The 19,734-nt window shown below is 37.9% G+C and overlaps 1 protein-coding gene across 2 annotated transcripts in view; it reads left to right on the top strand.

Moving 5' to 3' along the window:
- EEA1 (early endosome antigen 1) overlaps positions 1-19,734 on the top strand; it is a 176,314-nt gene that overhangs the window by 60,225 nt on the left and 96,355 nt on the right. For both annotated transcript variants that reach the window (XM_023224244.1, XM_023224179.1), the window contains exon 3: positions 16,015-16,142. In XM_023224244.1, coding sequence (XP_023080012.1) covers positions 16,015-16,142 — 128 coding nt within the window. The remainder of the gene's footprint in view (positions 1-16,014; positions 16,143-19,734) is intronic.

The following is a 19,734-nucleotide window of genomic DNA, read 5'->3' as shown; positions in this document are numbered from 1 at the left end:
AAATAAATAAATAAATAAATAAATAAATGTCTTTGTCAGGTTTTGGAATCTGGGTTTTCCTGGCCTCATAAATTAGGAAACATTCCTTCCTATATTTTCTGAAAGAATTAGGCACTAATTATACCTTGAATGTTTTCTAGAATTCACTAGTAAAACCATCTGGGCTTGGTGCTTTCTTTTTGGGAAGTGTATTGATTATTACTCAGATTCTCTGTTTCTTTTTCAGTCAGTTTTGGTGAATTGTATTTTTAAGGAATCTGTTATTTCATCTAATGTGTTGAATTTATTGGCATAAATGTTTAGAGCATCTGTAGGGATAGCCCATGATTTTGGTAAGAGAGAAAATATTTTATCTTTTTCTTTCTTTCTTGATTATTCCTGTTAGTTTATCCATTTATTAATTTTTAAGATAGCCAACTTTTGACTTTGTTAATTTTTCTGTCTTTTGCTTTTCTCTTTTATTGGTTTCTGCTTTTATATTTAATTTCCTCCATCTACTTACTTTGGATTTTGTTTGCTTATCTTTTTTCTAGATTCTTAAGGTAGAAGGTTAGGTCTTTAATATGCATTGTAAATTTAATATTTGTCCTAAATTTAATGTGTAAGTTAAATTCTTGCCCTCCACCTTTTCCTGCCCCAACATTCAACTTGCTATTCTTTTAGCCATCTTAGAAAGCTGAAAACTGTAGAAAATCTCAGATACGGAAGCTAAGGATTTCAGAGCAAACTTGATTCTTCCTTTTCCTTAGTCATCATATTCAGTACATGATAAATCCTATTCATTTTAGCCCCCAGATATATCTTCAGTCCTTTCCTCCACCTTTTTTTTTTCTTTTTTTTCCAAAGGAAGCTGTGTAGAAATTTAATTTTTAATTTTCTTGTAGGAAGGGGTCTTGCTATGTTGCCCAAGCTGGTCTCAAGCTCTTGGCCTCAAGCAATCCTCCCACCTTGGCCTCCTGAAGTGTTAGGATTACAAGTGTGAGCCACCATGCCTGATCTTATCCTCTTCTTTCTATTTCTGCTGCCACCCTCGTCTTTCACCTAGATGATCATAAGGGTGTATTATCCTTATCATTTTAGGTCACTTCTCCAAAGAGCAACCAGAAGAACTGGAATCAGATCAGGCCATTCCCTGAATTAAAATCTTCATTGGCTTTAGGAAATGCCTGCTTCCAGCTTCTGCTGGAGGCTATGCTTCCCAGCAAGAAAAGAAAAAAAAAATTCACTGGCTTCCTGTTATGCAAAATAAATTCCATTATATCTTATCATGGTCTGTAAGGCCCTGCATATGTGGCCTCTACCTACCTATCAAATCTCATCTCCTAGGCTGAGCGTGGTGGCTCATGCCTGTAATCCCAACACTTTGGGAGGCCAAGGCGGGCGAATCACAAGGGCAGGAGTTCGAGACCAGCCTGACCAACATGGTGAAACCCCATCTCTACTAAAAATACAAAAATTAGCTGGGTGTGGTGACACGCGCCTGTAGTCCCAGCTACTCAGGAGGCTGAAGCAGGAGAATCACTTGAACCCAGAAGGTGGAGGTTGCAGTGAGCCAAGATCATACCACTGCACTCCCGCCTGGATGAAAGAGCAAGACTTTGTCTCAAAAAAAAAAATTTTTAATTTTAGTTCAGTTATCACCTCCTCAGAAAACCTTTTCTATTGAAGTTGCTTAAGCAGTAATTTTAATCTATTTTGTTACTGCCTTAACATAGACTACCATCAATCTTTAACTGTCACATATTATTGTAACTGTCCTCCTTTTTTTTTTTCTTCCTTTTTGTGGAGAATGGGGTCTCGCAATATTGCCCAGGCAGGTCTCGAACTCCTGGGCTCAAACTGTCCTCCCGCCTCTGCCTCCTTGAGAGCTGGGATTACAGGCTTGAGCCACTGTGCCCGGCCTATGCTTATTTTTTTTTTTGTCTTTTTTTTTCCTATCCTCCTTTTATCTGATGTTACCCACCTCCTATCTCCTCCCTCTTCCAATGGAATCTATTCTTTTAAAATATCGCTAGGATTTTATGATGCCATTTTCCTGGTTAAAACCCAGGTTAGGCCAGGAATGGTGGCTCATGCCTGTAATCCCAGCACTTGGATGCCCAGGCTCGCAGATCAGTTGAGGACAGGAGTTTGAGACCAGCCTGACCAACATGGAGAAACCCTGTCTCTACTAAAAATACAAAAAAAAAAAAAAAATTTAGCTGGACATGACGCCGCATGCCTGTAATCCCAGCTACTTGGAAGGCTGAGGCATGAGGATTTCTTGTGCTTGGGAGGCAGAGGTTGCAGTGAGCTGAGTTCGTGCCACTGCACTCCAGTCTAGGTGATAAAGCAAGACTCTGTCTCAAAAACAAAACAAAAAACCAACAAAAAACACCCAGGTTAATGGTTTTCAATCAATTGTCCTTAGAATAAATTCTAAATTCTTTAGCTTGTTCTAGAAGTTTTTTGTTGTTGTTTATTTATCTTCTTTTTTTTTGGTGATCTGCTTTCTTTTTACCTCTATAACTTCATTTCTTCTCGTAGTCTTCTTGATACTTTTTGATCCAGGCATACTGAATTCTCTCTCTGTTTTTACAGTGCACCAAGTTTTTTTCTTTTCTCTGGGGCTTTTCCATAAGCTAATCTCTGTACCTCACCTGCTTATCTTAGTAAGTTCAGACTGCTAATACAAAATAACACAAACTTAGTAGCTTATAAACTGTAGAAATTTATTTCTCATAGTTCTAGAGGATGAGAAGTCCAACATCAAGGTGCTGGCAGATTTGATGTCTAATGAGGGCCCATTTCCTGGTTCATAGATGGTGTCTTATCCCTGTGTCCTCATGTGGTGGGATGGGTGAAAGAGCTCACTTTTACCCATTAGTTAGGACAAACTAAAAAATATTTATCCTGGTGGAGCTTACATTCAACCGGGTGGAAATAGGCAAAAATAAAAACATACTAAACATACTAAACATGTATTGGCCAGGCATGGTGGCTCACGCCTGTAATCTCAGCACTTTGGGAGTCTGAGGTGGGAGGATCGCCTAAGACCAGCCTGGACAACATAGGGAGATGCCGTCTCTACAAAAAATAAGAAAGAAAATTAGCCAGGAGTGGTGGCATGCAGCTGTATTCTCGGCTACTCTGGAGGCTAAGGTGGGAGGATCGCTGGAGCCCAGGAGTTTGAGGCTGCAAGTTGACCATGATTGTGCCACTGCACTCCAGCTGGGATGATAGAATGAGACCCTGTCTCAAAAGTAAATAGATAAAAAATATATCAAGTTAGACAGTTGGTGTTATTGAAAAAATAAAGCAGGAAAGGGGACATAGAAAGTGTTCTTGTTGGCTGCAATTTTAATTAGTTATCAGGGAAGACTTCTCTAGGAGGGGATAACACAAAAAGAACTGAAGGAGGTGAGGAAATGAGTCACATGGATTTCTGGGGCGAGTATTTTTCCAGGTGTGTGGAACAGCAGGTCTCTAAGGTGGGAATATGCCTGTCACGTTGAAAAAGCAACCAGGAGGCTAGTGTAGCTCTAGCATAGTGAGCAAGGGGGAGAATGGGTCAGTGATCAGTCCTGCCTCTTGTAGGGCCTTATAGACTATTATACAGACTTTAGTTTTTAACTGTTACTGTGGTAGAAAGCTATGGGATAATTTTAAGCAAGGAAACGACAAGATTTGATTTGCATTTTTATGGGATACACTCCAGCTGCTGTGTGTTAGTGGGGTAAGCGTGGGAGCAAAGAGAGTGTTAGGAGGCTATTATAATGATCTATGTACAGTGTGATGGTGACTTGGAGCAGAGTGGTAACAGTAGAGGTGCTGAGGTTCTGGATGCATTTTCAATGTGGATCTAATAGGATTTTCTGATTAGTGGGGCATAAAATATAATTTTTTCTTTTTTGAGGCAGAGTATCACTCTGTCGCCCAGTCTGGAGTGCAGTGGCACGATCTCAGCTCACTGCAATTTCTGCCTCCTGGGTTCAAGCGATTCTTCTGCCTCAGCCTCCTGCCACCACGCCCAGCTAATTTTTGTATTTTTAATAGACTATTGGCCAGGATGGTCGTGATCTCTTGACCTCGTGATCCGCCTGCCTCGGCCTCCCAAAGAGCTGAGATTACAGGCATGAGGCACTTTACCCTGCCTAAAATGTCATTTTTTTGGGTAATTTTTTCAGAGAGTCTGTAAGCTTCTTGAGGGTGAAGACCTTGTCTTATTTATCATTGTATTCTTAGCACCATACCACAACAGCTAGAACATAGTAATCACATGTCCATGTGATTTTAAAAAACTCATATAGTACTTAAAATTTTATTTACTTTTTAAATTGACACATTTTAATTACACCTAGTTGCGGGATACATTTTAATGTTCAATGCGTATCTATGTTGTATAATAATCCAATCAGTATAGTATATCCATCACCTCTTTCATGTGTCATTTCTTTGTGGTGAGAGCATTCAGAAGACTCTCTTTTAGCTATTTTGTGATATATAATATTTCACTGTTAACCACAGTTATCCTATTGCGAGGTAGAATACCAGCAAGTAAATACTTTTTGAATGAATGACTGTATATGGAAACTTAACAGTGGACAAACAAGAGTAAAGTGAAAGCCAACCTAAAGCTATGGTGGCAATAACAAAACAGCCGGGCATTGTGGCTCATGCCTATGATCCCAGCACTTTGGGAGACTGAGGCGGGTGGATCACCTGAGGTCAGGAGTTCAAGACCAGCTTGGCCAACACAGTGAAACCCCGTCTCTACTAAAAATACAGAAATTAGCTGGGCGTGGTAGCAAGCGCCTATAACCCCAGCTACTCGGGAGGCTGAGGCAGGAGAATCACTTGAACCTGGGAGGCAGAGGTTGCAGTAAGCCGAGATCGTGCCACTGTACTCCAGCCTGGGTGACGGAGACTCTGTCTCAAACAAAACAAAACAAATGAAGCATATTTTTCTTTTTCTTTTTTCTCTTTCTTTTTTTGAGACAGGGTCTCACTCTATTGCCTGGGCTGGAGTGCAGTGGTGTGAACATGGCTCACCACAGCCTGGACCTCCTGGACTCAAGTGATCCTCCCGCCTCAACCTCCCTATACCTGGGACTATAGTTGCACACCACCATGCCTGGCTAATTTTTTTTTTTTGTATTTTTTGTAGAGATAGGGATTTGCCATGTTGCCAACGCAGGTCTCAAATTCCTAGGCTCAAGCGATCTGCCTGCTTTAGCCTCCCAAAGTGCTGGCATTATAGGTGTGAGCCACTGCACCCGGGTGAAGCATCTTTTAAAAAAGAATTGTTCTGTAGTTCTAGCACTTGAGACTGTGGTCATCTGGAAGACAACCCTTTCATCAGTTAAAAAAAAAATGAACTCATGTTCCTTACTTTCATCCCCGGATAATCTCCTTTAAGGACTATTAACAAAAGGAATAATTAAAGTAATGATAGCTAACATTTACTGAATGTTTTCTTTGTACCGGGTACAATGATAAGTGCATTGCATGTATTATCTTACTTAATTGTCATGAGATTCATATGAAGTAGGTGTTATTGTTATTCCACTTAACAGATGAGGAAATTGAAGGTCACATAGCTACTAAGAGTGATACGAATCCAGGATTCAAGCCCAAGTCTAGCTCTTAATTGCTACCCTGTCTTGCTTCCCATCTGGCATCTGTTTTCAGTCTTCCTCTCTTTCCTTGCTATTCTAAGTGACTTTGATAACTCAAGGAACATTTTAACCTCCCAGTTCCTTAATATTGTCAATGTCAATGATCTTTATTATCTCTTTTCTAGCTACTCAATTCCATGGTAGTACCTTCTACTGTATCATCAGTCACAATAGTTTCACCTGAAATATTAAAGTCATATCTTCCCATTCTTTACCATAATTATCTATCCTCTCACAAACTTTCTTCTTCATATTCTCACTACTTCATTTCCTTGGCCTTGCTGAGTAATCTAGGTTTTTAAGTGCTATCTTGTCATCTAGTCTCTCAGTCCTTCCCTTTCATCTTTAAGTGTACATCTAATGATAGGTCATATTTCTTGAGTACTTATAATATCTCAAGCACTGTATTTAGTATTCTATATACACAATAACTCTAGAAGAATATGTGCTAATATTAGTCCCATTTTACAGATAAGGACACTTAAGCAAAGCAAAGTGATTTCCTTAAGGTCATATAATGAGGCATTGATTGAGCCCCAAGTCCACATCTGTTTTTGACGCTGACACTCATGATATTGTAACATTTCATCCTCATTGCTGTCTTTATTTTATTTCCTTTTTCCCTAATGCTTTCAATTCTAGTCTCTCATCCTATTATTCTTTTTGTTTGTTTGTTTGAGATGGAGTCTCACTCTATTGCCCAGGCTGGAGTGCAGTGGTGCGATCTTGGCTCACTGCAACCTCCACCTCCTGGGTTCAAGCGATTCTCCGGCCTGAGCCTCCCTAGTAGCTGGGATTACAGGCACACATCACCAGGCCTGGCTAATTTTTGTATTTTTAGGAGAAATGGGGTTTCACTGTGTTGGCCAGACAGGTCTCGAACTCCTGACCTCAAGTGATCTGCCTGCCTCGGCCTCCCAAAGTGCTGGGGATGCAGGCATAAGCCACCACGCCCAGCCCCTCATCCTATTATTCTTATTTGACAAAACCTCAGGCCGTACATAGATCAGTATAACAGCGCATATTTTAAAATATTGGTATTGTTAGGTATAGGAAATTTAAAATATTGTTTGAAGATGGTTTTATTTGCCTCGGAAAATTACAAGGAAGAATCATCTGGGAATTATGGGTGTGGGAAAGAATGGGATCTCGAGCTAGTGGAATAGAGTAAACACTAAAAATTACTTTCATTAAATTACTTTCAAGGAGAACTTCTTTGTCGAGCACATTATATGACAGAAAAGTATTTGTTATTCTTGCTAGTTACTAATTTCTTGATCTCGACTGGGTGCAGTGGCTCATGCCTGTAATCCCAGCATCTTGGGAGGCCAAGGCAGATAGTTCTTGTCGGGGAAGGAGTTGGAGACCAGCCTGGCCAAGATGGTGAACCCCATTTTTACTAAAAATACAAAAATTGGCCAGGTATGGTGGCACGTGCCTGTAGTCCCAGCTACTCGGGAGGCTGAGGCATGAGAACCCCTTGAACCCAGAAGGTTGAGATGGCAGTGAGCTGAGATTATACCATTGCACTCCAGCCTGGACAACAGAGTGAAACTGTCTCATAAATAAATAAATATGTAAATAAATAAATAAATAAAACAAAAGCTAACTTGCCGATAATAGGTCTTACATAAGTAAGGACAAAGTATCATAAACAGAAATAATTTTTTAAAAGTGTCATAAACAAAATAATATTCTAACTGAAGCAACTGGATACCATAAGGAAAAGAAATTGAACCAATGCAAATTTATAGCATAAGGATGGGAACTAATTTTAGAAGTCCGACTTTGGATAGATTTTCACCTTTTGTACAGTTACCACTTGAAAATTTTCCTTACGTATACTAAAAGAGATACACTAATTATTTTCTTGTTATTTCTCTTTGCATTGTCTTGTTTTATACAAATTTTTTTTGTATATTTTTCTAAAAGTTGTTATTTCACAGGGTTTCATCTGCCCCTTATGTATGAAAAGATGTATAACTGCTATTGATTTATGGGAGCATTACCAGAAAGTGCACGATGAAAATGAAACAAGAGGACAGGAACTTCTTAATGACTCAAGTGTTACTGTGGGTCCTGTATATTTTGTTTTAGCAGCTTGGTTTTGGGTTGCTCAAAATAGCTCATTTTTCCTTGCCTCGGTGTTGCTTAACTTTTTATGCTACAAGGGAATATGGATTGCTTTAATTATGCATGCTTAAAGGAAATTTCAATAAGGAAAAGAGGCTCTTGGGAAGTCTGCGTGGTTTCTCTTACTGTTTGCAGCTGTCTTTTTGTGAATTTGTAAATAAATACAGAAATTTAAGTTAATATTTTGTATCAATTTTGCCCTGAAATCAAAATATTAAGTGAATATTATTCCAGCATTGGTAAGTTATATTTTTATTATTTTGTTAATGTTTCATTAATGGATGTACTAAAATGCTTTAGTATAAAATACTTTGCTCTTACATAGAAAGAGGACTTTGAGGCTGGGCGCTGTGGCTCATGCCTGTAATCTCAGCACTTTGGGAGGCTGAGGTGGGCAGATCACTTGAGGTCAGGAGTTCGAGACCAGCCTGACCATTGAGGGCAGGAGTTCAAGACCAGCCTGGCCAACATGGTGAAACCCTGTCTCTACTAAAAATACAAAAACTAACTGGGGTGGTGGCACGTGCCTGTAAGTCTAGCTATAGGGAAGGCTGAGGCACAAGAATCGCTTGAACCTGGGAGGCAGGGGTTGTAATGAGCTGAGATCATGCCAGTGCACTCCAGCCTGGGCAACAGAGTGAGACTCTGTCCCATTCCCGCCCACCGCCCCCGCCCCCCCTAGCCAAAAAAAGGAAAGAAGGCTTTGCATGTGAACAGTTATTGTCCCTACTGGGGAAAATATACAGCATTAGAACTTGAATCTCAGACTGTCTCAATTTTCGTTTTAAATCCCCCCAGACTTGAGGAAGGTGAGAGAATGACATACTCTCGTAAGTAACAGTGGATCACTCCAAAAATATTTCTCAGTATGTGAGGCTGCACATAACAAAGGCTGAGGAGGGGAGCAAGTTAGGGGAAGCACTGCCCATTTTCAGGCTGAAAAGAATTTCTCAGATGATCCTGATAATATGTTTTCTTTGAAAATCACTGTGGTATTCCAAAAACAAAGGAAACATAGCTTTTAAAAAGTATTTTATAAATCTTATAAAATAATGCAAACTTTTGCACCACAAAGACCAAAAATTACTTTTTTTCTATGAGGTAATTATGTATATAAGAAAGCACTCTCACCAACATTTAGTTATTTGACACATTAATGAAGTACCTTTTATGTGGCAGATATTTTGGCAGGTGAGGGAGATAATAGATGAATAAGGTGCAATCTCTACCCCAGGGAGTTTCTATGATGTGCAGTGGCTAATACAGCATCAGAGGAACTCAGGAAAAACTTTGTAGGAGGACAGTTAAATGAGAGATTTTAACTGTGGTGGAGAAATGGGTGCATGTGGGATGATACTAATTAAACCGGCTGAAGCAGTGCAAGCAAAGATGGAGGCATAAAGGATTCTTGAAAGTCTGCTTAGCATTTTATCACATGTTATCCTTCTGGACTTTGTGGGTCAACTTTTCTTCTTGATGGGCTAGCCAAAATCAAAATTAGTAATCTCACCTACTCTGCATTTAAGGTAAGGGCTTTCCTTTTTTTTTTTTTTTGAGGCAGAGTCTCACTTTGTTACCCAGGCTGGAGTGCAGTGGTGCAATTTTGGCTCACTGCAACCTCCTCCCGGGTTCAAGAAGTTCTCCTGCTTCAGCCTCCCGAGTAGCTGGGACTACAAGCGTGCACCACCACGCCTGGCTAATTTTTTATATTTTATTTTATTTTTTTTTTAGTAGAGATGGTGTTTCACCATGTTGGCCAGGGTAGTCTAGAACTCCTGGCCTCAAGTGATCTGCCTGCCTTGGCCGCCCAAACTACTGGGATTATGGGCTTGAACAACTGCACATGGCCAGGGCTTTTCTTTTAACTAAAAGGATACTTGTTACAACAGGAGTACCTTAAGTATCTAGTTAAGGTAAGTTCTTAGCTGCAGTGGATATGAGAAAGGATTACAGATAACCAAACTCTAAGTATATTGAATATATTGTTTTTAATCTTAAGTAAATTGTGTTTTTTGGAAGTTGGTGACAAATTTGAAATGATTAAGGGAAATAAATGTAGCTGACTAGCTTTAGTGTATTATTGTTAGCTAACAGTCCTTCTCTGGAATTTATCTATCTAGCAACCTCGATCCCCTTGGAGATTATTTAGAAAAAAATAGAGGAGTCTCATATATCAAATTGGTTTTCAAAGTCCATGAACTAAAGGTCATGCAGTCTGTTCATGGAACATCCCTGAGGCACTCATTCTAAACTTATTATACTTTTATTTTAAATGAATGGTGGGTTTTAATAAACTTTAAATAAAAAAATCTACCCATCCCATTTATTGCAGGTTAGCATTCCCAGAGCTAGCATGCTAAGAATTTTTAGAAATGACTGTTGAAATACAAAGCAGGCAAACTATAAAATATGGGTATAAGAATTAAAGAACCTTGCCAGAATTAATAGGGTAGAAGACATCTATTCAGTGATAAATATTTATGTCTTGGAGGCATTAGGCAAAGGTTTAATGTCATCTGTTTGAGAAGGTGAGGAATTATACGTATTTTAGAAAGATTTATTTTTATTAGAAATGTCCCCAAATTTAAGTTTTATTTAAACAAGGAAATCTTAATCACATGGAAAATTCTCTTATGTGGAATATTTCTATAATAAAATGTGTATTACTGATTTCTAAATTTCTCATTAGGAATGAATCATTTATTTCTGGGGTATTAATCTGGTAATTTTTGGAAGTTGTCAGAAGGTATGGCATACCTCAGTGTGATCATTAGCTTTCTGGAACTCTTAGGTATCTGGAGCCCAAACCTTAAAGTGGAGACAATAGTCAAAAAGCCACAGTTAACAAAGATTAAATCATGTAATAAGGATGTAGCTTCTCTGAGGAATACTTTTTCATTTGCTTTCTAGTTATTAGCAGAAGTTGAGACACAAAAGAGAAATGACAGGCTAAACATTATACAGGTACATGTACTGTTGCACTAAAGGCACATCTACTAGTGTTGTACAACAGTGGGTAGGAGATCTAAGAATGCCAACAGATGGTTTCGAAGAAAATGAGAATAACAGCAACTAGACTAACATCCTGACTGGGAGCATTCATTGATTTAGAAGACAGTGTTGAGTACCATATCTCTGGAGCCTAATGGCATCATTGTATTCTGATGTCCAGAGGCACATCCTCAATACTACTATTTGCTCATTTCAGGAGTTTCATAGGAGATTATTGCATTTATCACCTGTCGTCCCCTGCCCTTTGATCTGGCTCTGTGATCAGAACACACGTAGAAGCCTTCTGTTTCCTAAATGTAACCTGGCTATTCATAGTGTTTCCTGCACCTTTGTTTATGCTCCTCCGTTTGCTTAGAATGCTTTTTTCTCTGCCAGGTAAACTCCTATTTATTCTTTAGTACCAAATTCCAGTGACACACTCTCTCTCTCTCTCTCACATACACACACACACACACACACACACACACACACACAATGCAGCTGCAATGAGGATGGAGATGAGACACATATATAATGTGTATAGGTATTTTTGTAAAGTATTAACTGCTGCCACAGGTGGAGTTGGATACTTCTCCTGCGTTCCCATAATTCTTTATCTATAATTGTATCATATAGCATTGTATGGTAATATTTGTCTACATATCAGTATCCCCAGAAAACAGTGAGCTTTGAGTCTGCCACATAATGTGCATAAATACTAAATGAGGATATACATTTTTTTTTTGCATCAGCACTCAAGGAACAGGTTTTTTATTTATTTATTTTTAGTTTTTACGTGCTCCGAGTACTTACTGCTTAGCTCATTTTCTCCCTTGGAAGATTTTATAATCTGTAAGCTATTAAAGATCTTCTGTTTTTTTGGCCAATTTTGCACTGCCAGGTTCTTTCATATTTCAGTGAATAAATATACAATATAGAAAAATATAGTATGTCTAAAGTACCACCTGTGGCCATTATGGAAATATGGATGAAAAAAATCCAATATGCTGTGTATTATAGTGAGTAAAGGAACTTGACAAGCTAATGAGGGTGTTCCTGGAGGGAAAAAGGAGTATACACAAAGGCACAGAAGTTTGAAGTATGATGGCGTGCTCAGGGAAATGCAGGTATTTAGTATTGAAATATGGTGAGGGAGTTAGGGGAATGGTTATGCAGAACCTTGTATGCCATATTGATGATAAAGGTTGGTGAAGGATATTGAAGAATCTATTTTATAAAGATTCCTCTGGCAGCTCTGTGGAAGATTAATTAGGGAGAAGGAAGACTAGATATAGGAGCACTGTTTCTAATGTTATTGCAGTAGTCTGGACAAGAGATACTGAGTGTCTGAACACGAGTAGCTGCAATGAGGATGGAGATGAGAAGATAGAAAGGAGAAATGTTTATGCTTAATATTTTATTAGAAATGAATCAGAGGGAGAGTAGTGAGTAGTTTAGCCAAATTTTTAGGTTTCTAGTTCAGGTGAAAGGTGGGTGTTGGTGAGAAAAGGAGGTTTGGGAAGTGAGTCTTGCATTTGTTGTATTAGAGATGCCTGTGGGATGCAGGTAGAGATACATGTGTTAAAGATTCATAAGAATTCTGGAGTGAGTTCTTGGCTAGATAGATGGATTTGGGAGTCATCAGCATGTCAGTGATAGCTAAAACCATTGCATTGTTATATACCTGGGAGAATGTTGAGTCAGAAGAGGAGGAGATCAATGAGAGAGCCTTGGGCAACAGTGATCTTTAAAGGGAATTGTATTTTGTTTTTCATAGAAGCAAGAGACGATGACCATTCTTATATGTAAAAGCTGTACATTCTCATAAAATAAAACTTACTTTCCATAGAACCTTCAAAGTTACAATGTATTTACTTGTTTCTTACAGTGCAGGAGCACCACTGCCACACACATTCCACTTTATTTTTGTATCTGTAATGGAGGGGAATTTTAGAATTGTGGTGTACTTGATGGAAGCAAAACAAGTTTATTTCTTGCTACCTTTAATTAGCAGAATTGTATGTATAATAATTATATCATGTTTTTGCTAATTCCTATTTTTTTTAATCTGTGATTTAATGAGTGACTACAAATACTCTTTTTTTTTTCTTTGAGAAGGAGTCTTGCTTTGTCACCCAGGCTGGAGTGCAGTGGCATAAACTTGGCTCACTGCAACCTCCACCTTCCAAGTTCAAGTGATTCTCCTGCCTCAGCCTCCTGAGTAACTGGGACTACAGGTGCGTGCCACCACGCCCGGCTAATTTTTTGTATTTTTAGTAGAGACGGGGTTTCACCGTGTTAGCCAGGATGGTCTCTATCCTCTGACCTCGTGATCCACCTCGTGATTTTTAGTAGAAATGGGGTTTCACCGTGTTAGCCAGGATGGTCTCGATCCTCTGACTTCGGCCTCCCAAAGTGCTGCGATTACAGGCGTGAGCCACTGCAACTGGCCCACAAATATTCTTTAACATATGAAATTTTCATGCACAATAGATTGCATGAGGATATTCTTGTGTATTAGGGTGAAAAATGGGCTGATAGTGTTTTCAGAATTAATATCCAGTAATATTTTTTAAAAGTCAAGATTTTGGAGTAAGGCCTCCTCAAAGCCCTTGTTTGTGTGTGCATGTGTGTGTATGTGCATATATGTGTATGTATGTGTGTAAAGTGTGGGGAACTACTTTATTATCTATAAAAACTTTGGAATGCAAATAATTTAAAGACTAATTCAAAATTGAGAGTTTTCTATTTATATTGGGTTGATGATGCTGAAGTATTATGTTATATATATGTGTATACACACACACACACACACACACACACACACACAAATTTTTTGAGACAGAGTTTCACTCTTTTTGCCCAGGCTGGACCGCAGTGGCACGATCTTGGCTCACCGCAACCCCTGCCTCCCAGGTTCAAGCGATTGTAGTGCTTCAGCCTCCTGAGTAGCTGGGATTACAGGTGCTTGCCACCAAACTTGGCTAATTTTTGTATTTTTAGTAGACATGGGGTTTCGCCCTGTTGGCCAGGCTGGTCTCGAACTCCTGACCTCAAATGATCTGCCTGCCTTGGCCTCCCAAAGTGTTAGGATTGCAGGCAAGAGCCACTGCACCTAGTGGTATTATGTCATATTTTGAATATTACCAACAATTCGATGGATACAGAAGTTGAGTAAGTAATTTTTTAGAGTACCAACACACAGTTGGAGAGAAAGCTGTGATTTGTTTGATTTGCCAGTTTACTTTGTAATCAGTCAGGTACCCCTACAATATAAACTTCAGTGCCATCTTGTTAGTCATTAATTTAGTTTCATGCATTAAGGTATTTTTTCGTATGTATATATTTTGCCTTCTTAGTTGTTTGAAGGCCAAGAATATATTTTGCCATTTGTATCTTGTAGAGAACTCTGATAACACTTGAAATTATAGCCAATAAATATTTTTGAATAAAGTCACTAAAAAGTTAGATAAAAGGGCTTCTTTTAAGGTAGTCATTTATAAGGTGAGTCAATCAGTTTAAGAGATAGTATAGCATATTAGTACATGGGATTTGTCTAGCAGACTTGTGCGTCTTTTGGTTTAGTTAGGTTAATGATTCTAGGAAAGTAATGTAATTTTCTGAGGTTTAATTTCCTCTTCTATAAAATGGAAATAATAATACTAACAAAGTATTGAGAAATTTAAACAAGGTTGAATAGGAAAGCACATAGTATGGAATTTAAAAATAATCATTATTGTTATACATTCCATCCTGTATCTAACAGCTCTCTGTACTAGTGCTTCTCAAATATTTTTGATAGCAACCACTTAAGAAACACACTTTTCTGTCATCACTCAAAAGTTAATAAAACATCCTTACTACATATGATGAACTCTAATATATTTTGTTGTAGAGAATTATTATTTTAAAGTTGTGGCCAGGGCCGGGCGGTGGCTTACTCTTGTAATCCCAGTGCTTTGGGAGGCCGAGGCAGGAAGGTCATGAGGTCAGGGGATGCAGACCATCCTGGCTAACACGGTGAAACCCCGTCACTACTAAAAATACAAAAAATTAACCGAACGTGGTGTCATGCTCCTGTGGTCCCAGCTACTCAGGAGGCTGAGGCAAGAGAATTACTTGAACCCGGGAGGTGGAAGTTGCAGTAAACCAAGATTGTGCCATTGCATTCCAGTCTGGGTAACAGAGTGAGACTCCGTCTCAAAAAAAAAAAAAATTGTGGCTGGGCATGGTGGCTCATGCCTGTAATCCCAACACTTTGGGAGGCTGAGGCAGGTGGACCACCTGAGGTCGAGAGTTCTAGACCAGCCCGGCCAACATGGTGAAACCCTGTCTCTACTAAAAACGCACAAAAAATTAGCCAGGCGTGGTGGCAGGCGCCTGTAATCCCAGCTACTTGGGAGACTGAGACAGGGAGAATCACTTGAACCCAGGAGGGGGAGGTTGCAGTGAGCCAAGATCCCACCATTGCACTGCAGCCTGGGCAACAGAGTGAGACTCATTCTCAAAAAAAAAAAAAAAAAAGTTGCAACCCAGTAAGTTCATTTCGTGATTCATTAATGAATTGCAATCTAAAATTTGTAAAACATGGATCTTTATCAGCATCTTTAACATAGTACTCTAGTTGATAGTTTTAACCATATAATAATTCTGGGATTAGTTATATAGTTGTATTTGTTTTTTATATTTTATGGGGCTACACACTAATTTTAGGCCTTTACTGTGTTAGCTGTAGATTAGCAAGGAAATTTACTGACTAGAATACTGGTCTATCATTGTAGATATCTGAACTCTGTGGTGATTATGAATTACTTTTTTTCCCCTCAGTGATTCATCTTTTTTTTTTTTGTTAGCATTCCTGTGAAGTAGATTGGAACAGATATTATTTTACTAATAAGGATATCTAGAGAATGGAAGGATATGATGGCAGATCTTCTCAACTAATCTATATTAGAACTAACTTTTCAGATTAGACTTGGATACTCCAGCTATTAATTTATCTAACCTAAATATGGTTGCAAGGGCTTTCTTTGTGTTTTGTAAACTTCAACTAGAATAGACAGTGAAGTATCTTTGTATGATACTAGAATTTGGGATTGATATCATAAGATATAATTTACCTAATGGCACCATTGGTATGATTAAGATATTTGATGATATTTAATAATATGCAAATTGTTGTTTCACAATATTAAATACTATTTTGAAACTTTTTTTCTGCCCCTTTCTATAGGGTTTCATATGTCCTCAGTGTATGAAATCTCTTGGATCTGCTGATGAACTTTTCAAACATTATGAAGCTGTTCATGATGCTGGTAATGACTCAGGTCATGGAGGAGAGTCTGATCTTGCTTTGAAGCGGTACAGTATGATAATTTTGAAGTATAATGTTATGGAATATGCATGTGATATCATTGTTTAATCATGATTAATTAGCTTATGAAAATAGTAACCTTTTTGTATTATTTAATTTAAATCTGTCGTCATTTAGCATATCCTTCCTCCATTATTGTTAAAAACTATTCAATCCTTGACCAGTAACTATCTATGCCAGCAACTACAATACGATACATAGATTATGTTTTTAATGAAGATTGTGAGTTAGCGAAAGAAGATTAAATTCTAGTTAGCATATTGTGTGTAATATAAGATACTATTTGCTTAGATGACTTTATAGTAAGTTGTTAAAATAATGAATTTAGCCAACAATTAAAATTTAATTTTTAATTAAAAATTTTAAAAATTCCATTTATAATCACCAGTATAGCAATAAGCACACGTACACATTGTATTTTTTGATAAATTGTCTTCGTCATTTTAAGAAGTAAAAGTAAACTAAAATATAACTACTTAGAACAGCATTCAACAATATAACTTTGCATTTCTTCCGCTATTAGAGAGAACTCTTGTCTTTTGTCCCCACTGAGGGCATAAAAGCTTCACTTCATTGTACTTGTAAAAAATTATTTTTATGCTCTCCTAAAAAAAAAACTTACTGGTTGATTAATCTGCTGTAACACAAAGAATACTACGTAAAGGAAAATATGATGACCACATAAACTTTGTGGTTGATAAATAATGTAGAACTATAAAACATGGCCATTTTAAATTAAAATATGTGGGAAAAAACTGTATTAAAATATGTGGGAAAAACTGTATTAAAATATGTGGGAAAACCAGTGCTTTTGGGAAGAATGGATCTTCCTTTTTAATATGACTATTAATGCTCTCGGGTATTTTTATGTGTGAATTAATAATTTCGGCCACTATTCTTTTGTCATTTGTTAGGAAATAGATTAAACATATGTGGTTATATTGAATTATAAATGTTTTTATGTTTAATATCAATTTAATAGAGTTGTGTTTCAACTATGAATTAGACCATGCCCAATATATGAACTTTTAACATAAAGGCATCCACAGTCTACCCTTGTTCTTCTTAACTTTTCATTTCGCGTTTTAGTTAATCGAAGCCTGACTTCTGCCCTACCATTCTCTGGCAGTAGCTCTGAAGGCCAACAGTAACCTGGATTATTTTCAGTTCTTATTTTGCTTGACCTCTGTTTTGATTATCTTTACTCTCTGACAATCTACCCAAAGAGCCTAGTGTTTAAAACTATAACAGTTTATTAATTTTCATGATTCTTTGAATTGACTGCATAGTTCTTCTGCTTTAAGTGAGGTAAACTGGGGTTGTAGGAAGACCAGAAGTTTCAAAATGGCCTCACATTCATGGCTGGAAGTCCGTGTTGGATGCCAGCTGGGAGCTCATCTGGGGCTTTATGCCAGAGGCTTCAGTTGTCTTTCATATGGGCCTCTTTATATGGCTGCTTGGACTTCCTCACAAACTGATAGTTCGTTCCAAGATAGTATGTTCCAAGAGGAAAGAAGCAGAAGCTGCCAATCTTCTTTAGGCTTGATTCAAAATTGTCAGAGCATCACTTCTGCCATTCTATTGGATAAAGTAGTCATAGTGCCAGGTCAGATTCATGAGGCCTGAAGATAAACTTTGTCTTTTAGTGGGTTAGTGGATTTTGTGTATAGGAAAGGAAGAACTTGATTGTAGTCATCTCTGTAGACGATCTACAACAACCACTGCAAAATTTGGCTTTGCCATCTCTCCTTCCTTCTAGTCTTCTGAGATGACATACCATTGTGATAATTTTTTCTTGATCTGTTTTGTATGCTGCCGTTTCTCTCTATGGTCTACCTGGGGTAATATCTACATCCATAACTTCCTCCTAAACCACATCTCCAACCTAGAATTATCTCCCAACCTGCCTATTAGTTATCTTCCCTCAGATGTTCCCGAGGCACCTCATCATTGACATTTTGAAAGCAGAGTTTATTCTGTTTTCTTCTAAACCTACTGCTTGTCTACTCTTCTGGAGAATGGCAGCATTATCTTTCTACCCAGTTAGTAAAGCCAGGAAAGTAGGTGTGCTCATTTTTACACATCTGCTCCTCCTTCCCCCATCTGATCTATCATAAAGTTTAGTTAATTCTGTTTCCTTAATAACATATATTCTTTTACATTTTTTACTGTTGTAGTTTATTTTAGGCTTTAAATCTCACTCAGAAATGTTTTTTCATATTTATAATTGACTCGCTGTCTTTAGTCTTATACTCCTCCAATTAATGTCTCCATATTGCTGCCAGAATAATATTCCTTTTTTGTTTTTTTTTTTTTTTTTTTTTTTTTAGAGATAGGATCTTGCTCTGTTTTCCAGGCTGGTGCAGTCATAGCTTACTGTAGCCTCCAACTCTTGGGCTCAAGTGATCCTCCTGCCTCAGCCTCCCAAATGACTGGGACTGCAGGCATGGACCAACATGCCTGGTTAATTTTTACTTTTTTTTTTTTTTTTTTTTGAGACAGGGTCTTGCCATGTTGCCCAGGAACCTCAAGAAGTTCTCAAGGACTTCTCCCACCTCAACATGCCAAAGTGTTAGGATTGCAGGCCTGAGTCACTGCGCCCAGCCAGAATAATATTCTTATAATGCAAATTTGAGTGATGTGGCTCTAAGTAATAATTTTTGCTGGCTTCTCATTGCTTACAGAATAGTTACTGCATGCGTTTCCATTTTTATCTTATTGTATCTCCACTTCCCATTTTCCTACGCCTCAGTTTCTGACAATTGCATTCTACTCCTCTGTAACACTTTGGATGATACGTGATTATGAGCAGGATATGTCTTTTAGATAGAAAGTCCACATGACTCAGGTGGGTCATGAAACCTTTTTGTTTTAAAGCCCTCTGTTCATCACTTTATATGCACATTTCATCAATATCAATCAAATATTTGAAGCTTGATGCATTAGTGAGCTTTTTTAGACTAGGTCTTTAAATGTATGTATGTAGATGTACATAGTACAAAATTCAAATTGTTCAAAAAAGTTTATGGTGAAAATTGAGCCCTTGCCACCCCTTTTTCCCTAGCCTCTTTTTTCCATAAATTTCTTATGTATTCTTCCAGAGATATTCTATGCTTATGTATTCATATGCTTATATCTACATATAAATAAATATATAAATACCTGTAATTATATAAAAGTTAGCAATTCTACGTTGTTCTGTACCTTTTGTTTCTCTCTGTATCTTATGGATTCTTTCATATCAATTTGGATAGACCTATCTTACCTTTTTAATGATAGCATGGAATTTTCTCATTCCTTGGTTGATGACTATTTAGGTTATTTGTCCTGTTTTGCATACTTATGACATCATGTAAGTTCCTTTGGAGATATCCTTTGTACCTGTTTGAGTGTATCTGTAAGATGAATTTGAATCCGGCAGGGAAAGATATATTCCTGACATCCAGAATAATAATTCTTTATAATGGTGTTTCCTCATGAAATCTCTCTCCCGCAGAAAGGCCTAGAATGGTCAGTTCACCATTCTTTGTCAGTTTGACCCTTAGGTGAGGGGAACAGAGTGTGAGAAGCTTCTCAGAC

This window comes from Piliocolobus tephrosceles, chromosome 10 (assembly GCF_002776525.5).
Source record: "Piliocolobus tephrosceles isolate RC106 chromosome 10, ASM277652v3, whole genome shotgun sequence".
NCBI lineage: Eukaryota > Metazoa > Chordata > Mammalia > Primates > Cercopithecidae > Piliocolobus > Piliocolobus tephrosceles.
The sequence above is the reverse complement of the archived record's forward strand: the minus strand, read 5'-3'. Positions and strand labels throughout refer to the sequence as shown.